This window comes from Lepidochelys kempii, chromosome 10, assembly GCF_965140265.1.
Source record: "Lepidochelys kempii isolate rLepKem1 chromosome 10, rLepKem1.hap2, whole genome shotgun sequence".
In the NCBI taxonomy this organism is placed as follows: Eukaryota; Metazoa; Chordata; order Testudines; family Cheloniidae; genus Lepidochelys; species Lepidochelys kempii.
The window spans coordinates 31,002,898-31,020,174 of record NC_133265.1 but is presented as its reverse complement, the minus strand read 5'-3'; the positions used below and the strand labels follow the sequence as shown (position 1 = coordinate 31,020,174).

Genomic DNA, 17,277 nt, shown 5'->3' with positions numbered 1-17,277 from the left:
TCTCACCCTCAGAGATGTTCCAATAAACTTCTTTCACAGACTAGACTCCTTCCTAGGCCCCAATCCTTTCCCCTGGTACAGTCCTTGTTAGTTCCAGCAGACATCTCAGGTGGTAAGCAGGGGTTTTCTCATGACTGGCAGGCCCTTTTGTCCTGCCCCACCCCGTTTTATAGCTTTGGCACAAGGTGGGAATCTTTTGTCTCTCTGGGTCCCCACTCCTCCTTCTAAATGGAGAAGTACCAGATTTAAGATGGATTTCATTAGCAAGTGACATGGTCACATGTCACTGTAAGACCCCTAATCTCCATTCCCCATGGGCTGACCCACACATACACAGGAAGGCATTCAAGTAAATAAGGCCATTTACAACTGATTGTTTCTGGAGCATCCTTAATGGCCTCCACTTAATATGTTTACATCAGTGATACAAGTTTATATCTTATTCTCCTAACTCCAGATATAGAAATAATACATGCAAACAAATAGGATGAACACACTTACTAGATTACAAGCTTTCTAATGACACCCTACAAGGGGTATTTAGCATAAAGAATATTCCAGTTATGTCATATTCATAAGCATATTTCCATAGAGTACAGGGAGTGGAACATCACAAAGGGATGTTGGAAACAAACAAACAAAAATGGTTTTTTCTCACCCAAAAGCTTACAGAAGTTCATACTAGCTGGAAAGCCTTCCAGCGGGGACCCCTCCCCCTAGTTCCAAAAGCTTCCTTTTTTCTTTCAAGTATTGTAGTTACTGTAAGCAGACATGAGGGTCAAAGAGATAATTTCTGTGTTGTGAGTTCTCCATTCTTATAACTCCCCCACCTTTTTAAGGATTACCCCCCAGATGGAGTGTAGACAAAACAGTCTCCTGTGTACGTGAGATTCGAACCATCTTTTAGGTGAATTGTAAACTTCTTGTGTCATAAATATAAAGGGAAGGGTAAAAACCTTTAAAATCCCTTCTAGCCAGAGGAAAAACCCTTTCACCTGTAAAGGGTTAAGAAGCTAGGATAACCTCGCTGGCACCTGACCACAATGACCAATGAGGAGACAAGATACTTTCAAAGCTGGAGGGGGGAGAAACAAAGGGTCTGGGTTGGTCTGTCTGGGTGATGCTTTTGCCGGGGACAGAACAGGAATGGAGTCTTAGAATTTAGTAAGTAATCTAGCTAGATATGTGTTAGATTATGATTTCTTTAAATGGCAGAAAAAATAAGCTGTGCTGAATGGAATGGATATTCCTGTTTTTGTGTCTTTTTGTAACTTAAGGTTTTGCCTAGAGGGATTCTCTATGTTTTGAATCCTGTAAGGTATTTAGAATCCTGATTTTACAGAGGTGATTCTTTTTACTTTTTCTTCTATTAAAATTCTTCTTTTAAGAAACTGAATGCTTTTTTTCATTGTTCTTAAGATCCAAGGGTTTGGGTCTGTGGTCACCTATGCAAATTGGTGAGGATTTTTATCAAACCTTCCCCAGAAAAAAGGGGGTAAGATTTGGGAGGATTTGGGGGGGAAAGACGTTTCCAAATGAACTCTTTCCCAGTAAGCGGTGTAAGACGTTTGGTGGTGGTAGCAAAAGTCCAAGGGCAAAGGGTAAAATAGTTTGTACCTTGGGGAAGTTTTAACCTAAGCTGGTAAAAGTAAGCTTAGGAGGTTTTCATGCAGGTCCCCACATCTGTACCCTAGCGTTCAGAGCAGGGAAGGAACCTTGACATCTTGCTTCTGTGTACGTGCAGTTTGACTCCTCTTGGATATATGTAAATTCTTTATTTACAGTCTCCCTTGCTGGCGAATGATTGTTTCAGCAGTTAATAATTTTCTAACACCCATGTCAGTCCTTTGGCATCTCTGAGGAGCTACTCTGCAGGCCTTCCCCAGAATTATAACATATTTCAAAGTAACAAACATAGTAAAATCTCCTAGCTTTACACACAGTGCTGTTACACACATTTTAACAGACCAATGATGTTCAGCAGATTATGAGTTTTCAAATGATACCTCACAAGGCATACAATATCATAACCATATAAAAGTGGTGAACAGGGGGTACAGGGTGTCATATGGGGTGCCACAAGTACTCCTTTTCTTTTTATATGGGGTACAGGATCTCCCATTAGCAAGGGGAGCCCTACCTTTAGGAAAACTAACCAGGAGAACCCATTCAGCCTCAGGCCTAAGCCTAGTGCAGGAATCTCTACCCTTAGTAACCCTAATCCCAGCCCAGGGAGCCTTTAGCTTCCCCTAGCCTTTAGTAACCCTAGCTGGGGGACCCAACGGGCACCAAGTGTAACCCTAGTCCTGAAATCACTACCCAGAGTAACCCTGACCCTGGCCCGGGGAGCCCGACCTTCAGTAACCCCAGCTGGGGGACCCCAACGAGCCCCTGGCCTAGCCCTAGCCTGGGAATCCCTGTGCTTAGTACCCCTAAATCTAGCCGGGGAGCCCTCCCCTTAGTACCCCTAAGCCCCCCGCTCCCTTCTCCCCTCCCCCTCTCCCTCTGCTGGGCTCCGGCCGGGCCTGGGGGCGGGGCGCTACCGGCGGCGGAAGGGCGGAGCGGAGCCCAGCGGCGTTTCCGTGCCGCGGCGGAGGAGGCGGACGGGCCCGAAGTTGTTCTGCTCCGCGCGGTAGGTGCCGGGCTCGGCCCCCAGTCCGGGCCCGCTTCCCCCGTGATCGCTGGGCCTGCTGCCCTTGCCCGAGCCACGCCCGGCCCGGCGGGGGGCCATGGGCTGCCGGGGGAGACCGAGGGGGCCGGGCGAGGGGGGGGCCATGGGCTGCCGGGGGAGACCGAGGGGGCCGGGCGAGGGGGGGTAAGGAACAGGGGGGGGCCATGGGCTGCCGGGGGAGACCGAGGGGGCCGGGCGAGGGGGGGTAAGGAAGAGGGGGGGGCCATGGGCTGCCGGGGGAGACCGAGGGGGCCGGGCGAGGGGGGGTAAGGAAGAGGGGGGGGGCCATGGGCTGCCGGGGGAGACCGAGGGGGCCGGGCGAGGGGGGGTAAGGAAGAGGGGCCGGGGGGGAGGAAGAGAGTCGGGGGAGACCGGGGGGGCCGGGAGGGAAGGAAGAGAGTTCGAGGGGACGGGGTGGGGGAGGAAGGGAGGTGAGAGGGACCATGGGTGGGGGTTAAGGTACAGGAGTAGGGGAGAAGGGGGGTAAGGAAGAGAAGTGGGGGAGACCAAGGGCAGGGGGTTGTGGGGGGGGGGGTAAGGAGGAAGGGCAGGAGGACTGAGAGGAGGGGCCTGAGGGGAGGGGGCAGGGGTAAGGAAGGGGGGGCCATGGGCTGCCAGGGAGGAGATGAGGATTAAGAAAGGGATTGGGAGGAGCTGTTCTAAGCAGGGAGACCCAGGCTTCTGGCCCCCTTGTAAAGAGCCCCATCACCCCAAACTGTCCACTGTTCTGCTAATCAGTAACCCATGGTGGCTCTGCCCTTCTTTGTAGGGAGCAACCAGACCCATGGCTGGAAGGATAGGCAACCAACTGCTTCGTTGTTTTGGCTCCCTCTCAACAGGGGGTTCCAATGTCCAAGGCTGTGGGTGAGGGGTTGTGGTCGCTGTGGTTGGCTGGAGAGCCATTATCTCATTACTTTGCTGTATGATTTGGGGCACCTTGAGGAACATTAGGGGGCAGAGAGTTGTGTTTGTGGCCCCTCCATGGTTGAGGTACGCAGTCTGTATGGAGAGCTTGCCCCATTCTTGCCTGTGTTATAGTTGTCTGGATAACAAAAACTACCTCCCTCTCTACTGCAGTCACTCTTCAGCTCTAAATTCACTATTAAAACAAAAATGAAATTTTCTCTGGTGCTTGCAACCACTTTGGGCATTATGACCTTTATGATGAAGTCTTGTATATCTTGTATTACTGAACAGTTCATTGGCTCACATCTGTCCTCATCACTGCATTTTGCCTTCTGAGGGATTCTTCTCTTGCTTTACAGGCCCATACTGACAGCGAGAGTTGTTCCTGCAAATGGGTTTTTTTTCTCAGATATTTGAATTAAGAAGGAAACTGAAATCTCTGAAAGGTTAACATGGACTTACTGGAAAGTACATGCAGGGGGTGACCAAAGAGACACCAAGGCTGAATCTGAGCTACTCTTTTAAGTAAGTGGCTGTGCAGTAGTTTCTGTAGTTAAAGACTGATTGATTAATGTGATCAGGGAAAGTGGTATGCAAGTCCGGTTGGAACAGTAGGAAGAGAATCCTAGATGCAGCATAAATCAATTCATTTGCTTTCAAGAAAGTTTTAATGAGGTCTGTAAACAGTTGGTGGAAATGGATTCACCTGTGAGAATGCTGCATGTGGAGCTGTGAGTCTCAAAGCCTTCTCTTTGGGCAGGGCATCCAGTGGTGTCTAAAAAGAGGAAGTCACACAGAGGACAACCATGGAGAAAATGGCCCGGGTTACCACTGCCCTTGGTGGCAACACCATCACTGGACGTACCATGTTCTGTCACCTGGATGCCCCTGCTAATGCCATCAGTGTGTGTCGTGATGCCGCTCAGGTGGTGGTAGCTGGTCGCAACATCTTCAAGATCTATTCAATAGATGAAGATCAGTTTGTGGAGAAACTAAACTTACGTGTTGGCCGTAAGCCATCCCTGAACTTCAGCTGTGCTGACGTGGTGTGGCATCAGATGGATGAGAACCTGTTGGCCACAGCAGCTACCAATGGTGTGGTTGTGACCTGGAACCTCGGGAAGCCATCCCGTAACAAACAGGACCAGCTGTTCACTGAACACAAGAGGACAGTTAACAAAGTGTGCTTCCATCCCACTGAGGTGTATATGCTCCTTAGTGGCTCCCAGGACGGCTATATGAAATGCTTTGACCTACGCAAGAAAGACTCTGTCAGCACCTTCTCTGGTAAGGGCTCTGGCCATGTCTACACTGCAGAGCCTATGCTGGGATAGGCTTCATAGTGTAGACACAGTGTAAGCTGACAGGAGGAGGAGTTCTTCCGATGTAGTAAAGCCATCTTCCCATACAGTGTTTAGCTAATGTGTCAGGAGAGTGCGTCTCTCGGCATAGTAGTGTCTCCACTGTGGGTTTTGTCGGCATAGCTATGTTGCTAGGGCTGTGGTTTTTTCACACTCCTAACCAACATAGCTATGCTAGTATAAGTTTTAAGTTTAGATCAAGCCCCAGTCTTGGGCCCACTTGGCCAGTGTTCTGTGCATTAGGATGCTTATAGCATATGCTGCAGGCTGGAGTTGTCAGTTATCACCTTAAATAAGGGGAAATACCAGATAATCCCCTATGTTCCAGGCCTTTGTCCCTCTCATTTTTTTGTGCTTCATTGTGGTAAAGATTTCCCCATTCTGGGGCAATGATGATCCAAGCAAGGGATTTGGGGACAGAGTCCCTGCTGGTGGGACTTCTAGTCCATAGCGGCCAGTGATGTAAGCCTATGTCATTATTATCTGGGATCTCAGGCTCATGACATGCAGCTTTTTGGTCTGATTTGAAAATTGTGTGTAGCTGATGTCTAGAGCTGCATTATCTGTGTCAGTTGTTAGGGTGGTGGTAGAGCTGTTGGGGGAGGGTGGATCTGCTTCCCATTGTCCCTGAATCATACCCTCTTCCCACCCACATCCCAATGCAGTTGCCCATATCTGGTGCCTTGAAGTCTGGTACCTTAGGAAAGCAGCGGTTTTGATGACACAGTTACTGCCTGGGTAAGGGAGATGCACAGGGATTTGGAGAGAGACTAGGACAAAAAAAAGTATGATGGACAGGTGCTGGATTGACAGCTCTGAAGTTTTCTATTTAGGGACTATGTAGGGCAGAGGCAGTGCCAGCTTTGCAAAGGAAACTGTTCTGAACCAGGGTGGCCACTGGTTTCCTTTGGAGCATTAGTAGAGGTGATTTTTGTTTTTCCTACACCCAGGGTGCACTGAGCTGAGTCCAGGAGTGAATCAGGCTGGCCTGCCATTGCAGCTTATTGTAGACCCTGTCTAGCAAACATGAGCGTTAACACTACCAGGGGGAATGACTTTGCTGGGGCCCTGTCGGATCTGGTCTACGTTCCTATTGTCCCTCAGGCCAGTCGGAAAGTGTGCGCGATGTGCAGTTTAGCATCCGTGATTACTTCACCTTTGCTGCAACCTTTGAGAATGGGAATGTGCAGCTGTGGGACATCCGCCGGCCAGACCGCTACGAGAGGATGTTCACAGCTCACAATGGGCCTGTCTTCTGCTGTGACTGGCATCTAGAGGACAGGTATGTGCTAACTGACCACCCCGGTTGAGCCCCGCTCTGCCCATGGCAATCATCCTGTCTTGTCAAAAAATTCCTGAAGGTGATGCCTTCACACAGTGGTTCTATGAAAACTGTGTGGTGGCGTGCTGAGAACTTGATGGTTACACAGCTCTCTCCTGAATATCGGAAGGAGCAGCATATCTTATAAAACAAGTCACTCTTGCTGTTCTGTGGGATAGCAAGCAGTAACTAGTAAACCAGAAGTGAGCTGCTGGAACTGGGCAATATCAGGTATGTCCATCGTGTTTCACCAACTTGATCAGCTCAGGGATTGAGAGAGCTGCTTTAAAACACAGCTTGCTTGTGTCTTAGGCACATTTGCCATCAGGTATCAACTGAGATTCACAGGGAGGAAATGTCAGATTTCCCAGTAAATAATTAATTTATACTGAAAAATGTTGCATGCAACTCCTGGACCCTGTACAGCTTCCTAGAACTCCTTGTCCATCTCACGCTGGGGAGCTATCTTCACAAGCTGAGAGAAGCACAAAGTACCTAAAATTAGCCTTTTTGTCCTCTGCTTTCATTTGTGGGAGGAGGAGGGGGCTGGAAGCCCCTCTCATTTTCACTGACTGAAATGGAAAGGACAGTTTGCCTTAAATCAGGGGAACCAAATTTTCTCAGCCAGGGGCTGTAGGGCCACACCTAATCTGAATAAAATGGAAGATATTGCATCCTCCCTTTTGTTTAATATGCAGGTGTAGTCTGTGGGAACTACAGGTCCCAGCATGCGCAGTTCCCTTTAAATACCTGCACACGGGGACCTGTAGTTTTGGTGAGCTATGCTAAAAGAGAGGGTGCCCAAGGCCTGTGCTTGGTTAGTGCCATGTGGCTGGCAGGCAGCACTCTGACCACCTTTGGCTTAAACGGCTTGCGTAAAAGCCAATAATCCAAGATCAACTTCCAGGACATTTCTCCAGTTAATGTTTCTGCTTGTTCCTTTCTCCCTGCTGCCAGGGGCTGGCTGGCGACAGGAGGCCGAGATAAGATGGTGAAGGTCTGGGACATGAACACCAACAGGGCCAAAGAGATCTACTGCGTGCAAACCATAGCCTCTGTGGCAAGGGTCAAGTGGCGACCTGAGTGCAAGTACCACATCGCCACCTGCTCCATGATGGTGGACCACAACATCTACGTGTGGGATGTGCGGCGCCCCTTCATCCCATCTGCCATGTTCGAAGAGCACAAGGACGTCACCACGGGTATTGTGTGGCGCCACCTGCATGATCCCTACTTCCTCCTCTCAGGCTCCAAGGACAGCACACTTTACCAGCACATCTTCAAGGACGCCAGCCAGCCCATCGACAGGGCCAACCCTGAGGGTCTGTGCTACAGCCTCTTTGGGGACCTGGCCTTTGCAGCCAAAGAAAGCCTGATCTCCTCCGACTCCAACCGCAAGCCCTACATTGGTGATAGGCGGCATCCCATCTTCTTCAAGCGCAAGCTGGACCCCACGGAGCAGTTCGAGTACATCTCTTCTTCCAGTGCCCTGAGTGTCTTTGAGACAGACCTGGAGAGCGGCAGCATGGATTGGTTTGTAAGAACAGCCAAGCAGTATGCGCTGGCGGGGAGGCCCCTGGCAGAGCTGTGTGACCACAACGCCAAGGTAGCCAAAGAGCTCGACCGCGACCAGGTACATGCAACCCTCTAACAGCCTGTGGAAAGGGAGAGGCAGGCTCTGCTTTTTATTAGCTGAGCCTACAAGCCAAAGTGGCTGGCATAGGAAGATTTGATCGTATGTATAGCCAGATACCGTAGACACAAACTGTGGAGACAGGTCGTGCGGGCTGCAGAGAATGTTTGGTTGTCTGCTGCCCTCTAATGGGAACAGCTGTGCATAGTGTAAATTTACATACATTTATTGCATCTCTGCTCTCTTAGCATAATACAGTAAACACAGTGATTTCCGAGCTATATCTGGCTGCTAATGTTTGATCTGACAAGGTGTCTCATGCAATCTCATTGGCCAGATTAATGCAGATTGGTTTGGATTGGAGTCCTGTCAGAAGGACTGTGCATGCTCCCTGATGGACAGCAAACAGGGAGCAATGGCAAACCACAGAGCACTGAGATGGGGAGAGCAGAGGTGGAGTGCTGCAGGCCTCTGTGTCAGTTCTGTCCTTATTTACTATCTTTGCTCTGGAACAGAGAGTAACCTGCACTTTCATGAAATTTGTAGGTGGTGCTAAACTGGGAAGAGTTGTGAGGACAGGGAAATGATGCTAAACTGGATTTAGATCAGAAATGTAGGGAGAAAACAATACAGTGACCTCCCCGTTGGGCAAATGGTGGTGGGGGCAGGGGGTGAAGAATGATCCTCCCCATACAGATTCAGTGAGGGTGGAGGGGAACCTAACAAAATGCAGAAAAGGTGTTAGATGGGCTACAACACCACCAGATCCTCAAAACTGTTCCCTGCTCCAGAGGAAGGGAGAAAGGTCTCTCTTTGATATGCTAGACCTAGTGAGTCTAGTACGATTCAATATTTTCATTAATGACTTGGAGGATGGAATGGAGAGCATGCGTATAAAATTTACAGATGACACTAGGCTGGGAGGTGTTGCAAGCACTTTGGAAGACAGCATTAGAATTCAAAATGACCTAGATAAGAGATTTGGTCTGAAATTAGCAAGATGAAATTCAATAAAAACAAGTGCAAGATAAATCACATGCACAAATACAGAAGGGGAACAACTGGTTAGGCAGCAGTAATGCAGAAAAAGATCTGGGAGTTACAGTGGATCACATTGAATATGAGCCAACAATATTTTGTGAAAAATGCAAATATTATTCTGGAGTGTATTAACAGGAGTATCATTTGCAACACATGGGAGGTATTTGTCCTGCTCTATTCCACACTCATGAGGCCTTAGCTGGAGTACTGTGTCAAGTTTTGAGCACCACACTTTGAGAAAGTTTTGGGCAAATTGAGAGTCCAGTCCAGAGGAAAACAACAAAAATGATGAATGGTTCAGAAAACCTGACCCAGGAGGAAAGGTTAAAAAGCTGGGTGTGTTTAGAGTCTTGAGAAAAGAATGAGGGGGGACCTGATAACAATCTTCAAATATGTTAAGGGCTGTTACAAAGAGACCAGTAAACAACTGTTATCCATGTCCACTCAAGGCAGAACAAGAAATAATGGGCTTAATCTGCAGTAAGGGAGATTTAGGTTCGATATTCGAAGGTTTTTCCTAAGGATAGATAAGTACTGGAATAGGTTACCAAGGGAGCTTGTGGAATTCCTATCACTGGAAGTTTTTAAGATCAGGTCGGACAGACACCTCTCAGGGGTGTTCTAGGTTTACTTGGTCCTGTCTCTCAGTGCAGGAGGCTGGACTAGCTGACCTCTTGAGCCCTACGTTTCTATGAATCAATGTTCTACATTCAGAAGTTTGTTTAAAGCCCTAGTATGGAAGCAGTGTTAGAGCTGGGAAGTGACCTGGAAATGTAGGTTGCCCGAGGGTTAAGCTCTTTCTGTTGTTTCTCTTTTCCTTTCTTTCCTCAAGAGTTGTTGCTGTGAGATGAGATGTGCTCCTCTCCCTGCTAAGGCCAGGGGCAGAAATGCACTGTCGTCAGCGTGCACCTAACACCTGCTAGTTGTGGGCTGACCTGTAGTCAGAGCTGTTCTGTCTTTTCTCCTCTCCCTTTGTCTCTGTCACATCTACTTCCCCTTTAGATGTCTCTCTCTTGCCGTCCCCTCTACTACAGAGTGCCCCTTGGTGCAGTGGGTCTTACCTTGCTCCTGCACAGGAGGAGCAGAATGAAACAGATAAGGAGCAGAGGTAGAATTGTCTGGACTGGGCACAAATTCACTCATGTGCAAGGAGATTTTAAAATAGCATAGAGCCCAACCAAGCACTGTTTGTGACAAGAAACTAACCCAAAGTAGAGCCCAGATCCCAGCACCCTATGGCTGTTCAGATCCAGGGCCAAACTTGACCTTGTTCCTCCCCGCGTAGCTATGCCAGTGTACCAGCACTTCTGGTGTTGTCCTGGGTTGCTGCCGGTTCTGTTACCTGAGAGATCTAGGGAACATTGCAAGGTGGATAGAAACTCTACATTGCAGCAGGTCCCCTCCCCACAGACACCACTGGTAAGGGACGATGCATGTCCTGCCCCATGCTTTCAGCTTGGGCCCTGAACTATGCTCCAGAAACCAACTTTCTGATGATGTTGCTTTGGTTGACAGACAGTGGTAACAATCTAACCCTTCCCCTCCTCTCTCTCCCTGGGGGCAGGTTGCCCAGACGTGGACGATGCTCCGAATTATTTACTCCAGCCCTGGCACTGTGCCCTCTGCTAACCTGAACCACAGCCTGGGGAAGGGCAGTACCTCCCTCCCACTCATGAACAGGTGAGCAGTCTAATCACTGCATCCCCTGACATGGCCGTGTTAAGGGGAAGTGGATGGGGAGGCCCGCACAGGCATACTGGGGATATGTGGGAACTTCACTGGCTGTTAGGAAAGGGGGAACCACTCTAGAGATGGCTACTTAAACCAAGTTAGAGTCACTGCGGAGGAGCTGTTTACTTCCCACTGATCTAAGTCAGATGGGCCAGTTCCTTCATTCCCATCAGTTGAAAGCAGAGCGGCAGCTGCTGCTGCGGCCTCTTTCAGTGTGAGAAAGAAACGGGCTAATGTGGGCTTGGCTTCCTTCCTAGCTTTAACCTGAAGGACATACCATCAGGGATAGGCAACGAGTCCAGATTGGAGCGCAGCAAAGGAGAGAGCCGGTCCGAAAACATCCTCATGGATTCTTCCTCCACCTTAATCAACAACGATGGTAACATTTCAACGGCTGGGCCAACGGAGCATGCCAGTGGCTGGCTCAGTAATAGGAGTCCAAAGTGCTCACTGTTTGGAGTGCAATCCAGACAGTGGGGGGTTAAGTCACCGCCTGCCTGTAACCCTGGATGCCTCAAATGCTTTGCTACTGTAACTCCCTGCTTGGGACATTCACAGTCGGCAACAAGCATGATCCCAGCAGCCTGCCAGCAACACACCAGTCACGCTCCATGGTCTCTAGCAGCCTTGGTTACTACTCGCAGGGTAACCCTGGCACACTCCCAGTCATCTTCCCTGCTCCTAGCAGAATGCTGTCCCACAGCTACCCTTAACTATACCAGTGTTTCTCCGCTCTCAGGTACTGCTCTGGTCCTTTTGAACCCAACTGCCAGCCAGCAATTATCAGACACTCTTTTTGTCTTGGTTATTGTTAGCAGGTGACACAACCTCTCACTGGTCTGCATTGCACCGTGACGCCATCATCCTGTTAGGATGCAGTTCTAGTTCCAGTTAGCATCCCCCCTCCCAGAGAACTCTGTCCCAGCAAGACCAGCCAAATCATGGTTGCAGAACCTCAGGCATTTTGATCAGTGAACGTGCAAATTGTCTGCAGATCATTGGCCCAAGTCTCTTGAGGCTGGAGCCTGTCCCTTGGGATGGGATAGTGGTAAGAGCAGAGAACTGGGAGGCAGGACTGCACTGTGACATGCTGTGTGACCCGTGACATACCATTTTCCACACCTCTGTGTCTCAGTTTCCCCATCTGTGGAAGGGACAATGCTGCTGCCCTCCCTCTCTAAAGCGCTTTGAGGTCATTGCATAGAGGGTGCTTTACCCATGCAGAGCACTGTGCCTGTGTGACCCACCCCCAGCTCCAGCACCTAGGTCAGTTTGCTGATGGTGAGAGCAGAGGTTGGCAGCTGGGTTGTGGGTTTGTAAACAGCCTGCATTTTCCGCCAGAGTGGCACAGGGAAAGTCTGACAAGTTCTGCTGCTGTAGGGGTACCCTGACTTGTCTTCTCTCTCTCTGCTCTTCCTCCCCTTTCCATGCTCATCCAGAGAATGAGGAGACAGAGGGCAGTGACGTCCCTGCAGACTATCTCCTGGGGGATGTGGAGGGGGATGAGGATGAGCTGTACATGATGGACCATGAGAATCCCCATGGTGAGTTCTTTGTTCTGTGAGTGCACACGCATGACTGCAGTGCAGCTGGATATCAGCAGGAGGTGCTTGTATGTACTCACTGCACTAGAGAGGATGCCAGATCCCTCCTTGACCCCTTTCTCTGGTGGTGGTGTAGCTGTGTCTGTCCCAGGATATTAAAGAACAAAGTGAGTGATATTACCACACCCACCTTGTGTCTCCTTTATCTGTGGCACTAACCCTGCTCACTGAAGAGGGCATGTCTTTTTGCAGCCGAAGAACAGGAATACATCCTCCCTCAGGAAGCCTTTCCCCTGCGCCATGAAATAGTGGACAACCCCTCGGCCCTGGACCACCTGCAGGACAAGGCAGACTCTCCTCACGTCAGTGGCAACGAGGCCGAGACTGTGTCCCTGACGCCTGTGGAGTCCTTCTCCCTCATTTCAATCTCTCACTCGCTCTACGAGAACCGCCTGCCACCCGACTTTTTCAGCCCCATCGTCCGGGACATGCTCCTCTTCTACGCCGAGCAGGGGGATGTACAGATGGCGGTGTCCGTGCTCATCGTGCTGGGCGACCGGATCAGGAAAGAGATCGATGAGCAAACTCAGGTATAGCGCTGTAGGGAGGAGGCACTTCCCAGAGAGAGGCTTCTTCAGCAAAGCTGCTGCATACCCTCTCCCAGCAAACAGGGTTTGGAGACTCTCATAATAATCCCTCGTATTTCATCCAGAAGACCCCAGAGTGCTTTGCACACTCTCCCTGTAAAATACAAGAACCTCTTATCTATTAGCAAAATGCAGCCACCTCTGGGGTAGGGAATGTGGTTAACAGTGCACAGCGAAGTCCCACAACAGTGAAAGCAAATGCTGTATCCAGTTGAAACGGTAGATGTAATTCTCTGGAGTGGAGCTGGCCCAATCACTGGGGCTAACAACCCACTTCTGCAGAAAATGCCAGGGTGTCTAATGTCTCAGTACTGCCTCTGGTCTGAAAGGCAGTCTCACTAGGAGCACAGTACCTGCTTCCTGGCACCCTGGCATAGCACCAACTTGAAGGGAGGATAGACACCTGCAGCATCACCAGCACCATGAGATTTTCCTTGGAGACTCTTCTCCCTTCTGAGCACTGACCCTTTTGTCTTACAAGACATAAGGGAGCAGCATGGCTGCAGGCATGTGTCGTTGCTCCAGACTAGCTTGGTATATTTATTTGGGCTTGTGAAAACACAACTCTCCAGAGCTCTAAGTGCAGAACAGTTTGCCCTATACCAGGGCATACAAATAACTGCAGTTGACTCATTGTCAGTGCTCAGATCTTCTCCTTTCATCCAGTTGTCCCCCATGGAGAGCCCTGGGCAGACTTTGCATTGAGCAAACTCAGGCTCTGCTGGACTGGTAGGGGGAAATCCCAGAGTCGATGGCTGTCCACAGATAACAGCCAGATGTATCTATTGGCTCTCAGCTGTAATGCCCCAGCTAATCTCGAGTTGGAGAGAATGTGGCCCTACGATGCCTTTACAGATCAAACCCAACACCTTGAATGGTATCTGGAAGCCGGTGCTGATTTTGGCACACTGTCAGAGATGCTAAACAGACAGGCCCCAGCCAAAGTGTGAGAGCCTCAGGTGTAGCCTGCATTGGAGCACATTTCAGTAACTCAGTCTGGAAGTGACAAAGGCATGGACAGCTGTAAGGAAGCCCACATCAAGCATGAAGCTCCAAGCACAGATTGGGGAAGGCATTCCTGATACACTAACTGAAAGAGAGGTTGGTGGGTGTTGGTCGAGGGCCTAGTCTGGTAACCTGTTCCCACACAGCTTGGGAGCACTGTGCTGGAGAATTGTCACAGACTATATAGTAAGACCAAGCCACTCTAAATGAATAAGAAATAACGTTTCCAGCTGGAAAGGTACCACTGAGCAAGGAGTCCAGTTAGGCCATCGGTCTTACGGACTGTGAGTTAAGAATTTCTTGGGAGCAGAGTGAATCATGCTTTTGGCTTTAGTTTCTCTCTCTGACAATGCAAAGGCAGAAAGCTGCAGAGATCAGATCTCCTTTGGCGTGTTACCATCCCAGCTAACTGTATGTACTGTAGAATAACCAATGCATGAAGTAGCTAGATGGTATACCCTTCTGCACCCCTCCTTGTTTGGTCTAACATTTGATAGCCCCTTCTAAAGGTGATTTAACCTGAGGCTGGAGTCACAGGGAGGGGGTTTGGGTTCAGTAACTTTGCCCACAGACCCTGATGTGAACCAAGGCTAACTTAGGTGTTTGCCCCCCCACCCCACCCCAGGAGCACTGGTACACTTCCTATATCGACCTGCTGCAGCGCTTCCAGCTCTGGAATATCTCCAATGAGGTGATCAAACTGAGCACGTGCAGAGCCATCAACTGCCTCAACCAGGCCTCCACCACCCTGCACATCAACTGCAGCAACTGCAAGCGGCCGATGAGCAACAAGGGCTGGATCTGCGACAGGTGAGATGCTTTAGGGTGGAGGGGGAGTGGGGTGGGCACCTTCATTTTGCAAGGGTTTGTCTGGAGGTAGCTAATGCATTATCTTGATGTGATGTGATCTCCTACCCAGTTCAGTTTCCATTATTATTTGTTTGTACTTCAGTAGTACCTAGAGGCCCCCGTGGAGCTCACCCTATTGTGCATACACCCACAAAGAGAGGTCCTGCCCTGAAGAGCTTACTCTAAATACACCAGACACAAGTGGCAGGAAAACAGAGGCAGAGAGAGGTGAAGTGACTTGCTCAAGGTTACACAGTGGCCAATGGCAGCACTGGGAATAAAACCCACGTCCCTGTCAGAGCACTGTCCTAACCACTGAACCACACTGCACAGAGAAATACAATCTGCTGTTGCGGGGGTCCCTTGTGATCACTAACGATCTGTGCTGCTTCTGAATGGTAAACAGTCTCCCATGCATGTTCCCAGCCTGACCTGGGTTAAAGCTTCCTCCCCAAGGTTCTGTTGCTTCTTTATATGCTGTTCGATTTGTGGTTGATTTCATTGCTGGGAGGCATCCAGTGTCGGGCCCCAATATTATGTTTTTCCTGCTCTCTTGGGTTTCTGGTTTATAAACTCCCTGCCGTGTGCCAGCAAGAGCTCAAGATGATAGTGAAGGAGTTACAGGTTTGAGGTGTGGGCAGGGATTGACTGAGCTCACGCCCTGAGGAGTCTGCATTGATTGGAAGGGTTCCTTGATCCAGCTGGGAGCTGCGTGGTACATGCCACGGTTTCACTGCCTGAGCTGGCCGCTCACCCCAGGGTGCTTTCTTTGCAGCTGATTCAAGTGTAATCTTCTCTCTCTGGGCCAGGTGTCGGCAGTGTGCCAGCATGTGTGCGGTGTGCCACCATGTGGTGAAGGGCCTGTTTGTGTGGTGCCAGGGCTGCAGTCACGGTGGCCACCTGCAGCACATCATGAAATGGCTAGAGACCAGTTCACACTGTCCAGCGGGCTGTGGCCACCTCTGCGAATACACTTGAACTGAAAGGAACCAACCCGCAGCTGACGAGAGGTGGGATTCAGTCCCTGACCTGAATGGAACCCACAGGAGACTGATCGCTGGAGCCTCTGCTTGGGTGGAGGTTTTGGAGTTACAGCCACTTGCCAGGAGAGGCTGTTGGATTTTACAGAGGCGGCACCACTTGCAGGATGCTATCCTTGAACAGGATTGAGAGTGAGGCTGACTTTGTGTAGGGAAGGTTCCTCCACAATGCTTGAAATACAGTAAAGCCTGCAACATCCAAGAGCCTTCCTGGACAGCTTTTCCTAGTCATTGTCTTCTATTTATTTTTTGACTGGAGTATAAATAATTTTGTATTAAAGGTACCGGAATATTGTGTAAACATAGTTCTTTATAAACCAATCTAATGAGCAAGAAAGTCTGAGCCGGACTCTGAGCTACAACTTGACTTTTATACTGAATAAAAAAAGAACAAAGTAGCCTCAGTGAGTCACTTGTTTGTATGCAGCTGCCACATGTGAATACATCCAAGAACGCTGCTTTGTCCAGCTCTGGCTGCATGTGCATAGCATCTTCGCTGATTCTCCTTGTGGAAAGGAGTCTAATGATCAATCCTGACCACAGTCTAATAGCCAACAATTCTTGGGAAAGGGGAGTTATTAACCTGATTCTCCAGCCCAGCCCCTAAATGCTGAGCATAAGGTAACCTGCAGTTGCCTCTGGAAAAAGAAAATCAGACAGATTGCATGCTTCATATTGAATAGGGCATAGCCTCTGGAGACTTAGGGAAAAGTTCTGATTAATTCACCAATTCACTTTTGATTTCAGCTGAACATCCTCTTGTTCCTGGAGAATCTGTAGAACTGAGACAGATGCCTTGGGGTGAGCAGAATCTACTTAATCCCAGAGCTAGGAGTCTGGAGTCACCACCCTGGTGTATGTGCTTAAACAAGTCACTTAACTTCTCCAAGCCTCCGTTTTCCTTATCTGTTAAATGGGCCTAAGCATCAAACTACTTTCAGAGGGAATCAGTTGAGAGTCAGTGTTTATATAGTGCTTTGAAAATGACAACTATACAGCTACAAAGGTCCCCAAATTGGCTAGAATGTGGGGGGGAGGTGCCCCTTTGGAGCAGATCCTACCATCCTGTCCTCACGGTCATAAACTTGTACCACCTGCCCAACGAGCACCTGGCTTGAAATGCTGATTAGCATGACCCATGTTGTACCAACTTTCAAGTTATCTGTGCTTCTTGATCCTCCTGCACAACTGCACCACCTCCCCCTTTAGGGTGGATGCTGGCAGGAACACCTCCTAGGCTCCTGCTCTTGTTGAACAGAATCCTCTATCCTTGGGCCCCCTAAATACTTTCACAGCCACAAGTTCTTGACATCCTTCCTATAGCCCCTTGCCATGCTGGCCCGGCATAGGAGGGAAGCAGCAGCAGCAACCAGCTAGCTTTTGCTTGTACTGATTAGGGTGACCAGACAGCAAATGTGAAAAATCAGGACTTGGATGGAAGGTAATAGGAGCCTATATAAGAAAAAGACCCAAAAATCGGGACTGTCCCTATTAAATCGGGACATCTGGTCACCCTTGTACTGATCCC

General features: G+C 49.5%; 1 protein-coding gene across 2 annotated transcripts; it reads left to right on the top strand.

The window, feature by feature from the left end:
* Positions 1-2,539: 2,539 nt before the first annotated feature.
* Positions 2,540-16,147, top strand: WDR24 (WD repeat domain 24). 2 transcript variants are annotated; one of them, XM_073362628.1, is made up of 11 exons: positions 2,540-2,632; positions 3,937-4,102; positions 4,338-4,864; positions 6,043-6,220; positions 7,217-7,892; positions 10,498-10,613; positions 10,922-11,043; positions 12,104-12,208; positions 12,461-12,798; positions 14,486-14,670; positions 15,519-16,147. In XM_073362628.1, exons 3-11 carry the CDS (start codon positions 4,384-4,386, stop codon positions 15,685-15,687), a joined length of 2,370 nt encoding a protein of 789 aa, XP_073218729.1. In that variant the 5' UTR covers positions 2,540-2,632; positions 3,937-4,102; positions 4,338-4,383; the 3' UTR covers positions 15,688-16,147. The 2 variants fall into 2 exon arrangements, with proteins under 2 accessions (XP_073218729.1, XP_073218730.1); XM_073362629.1 differs by lacking the exon at positions 3,937-4,102 and having other exon boundaries at positions 2,563-2,632.
* Positions 16,148-17,277: the final 1,130 nt, after the last annotated feature.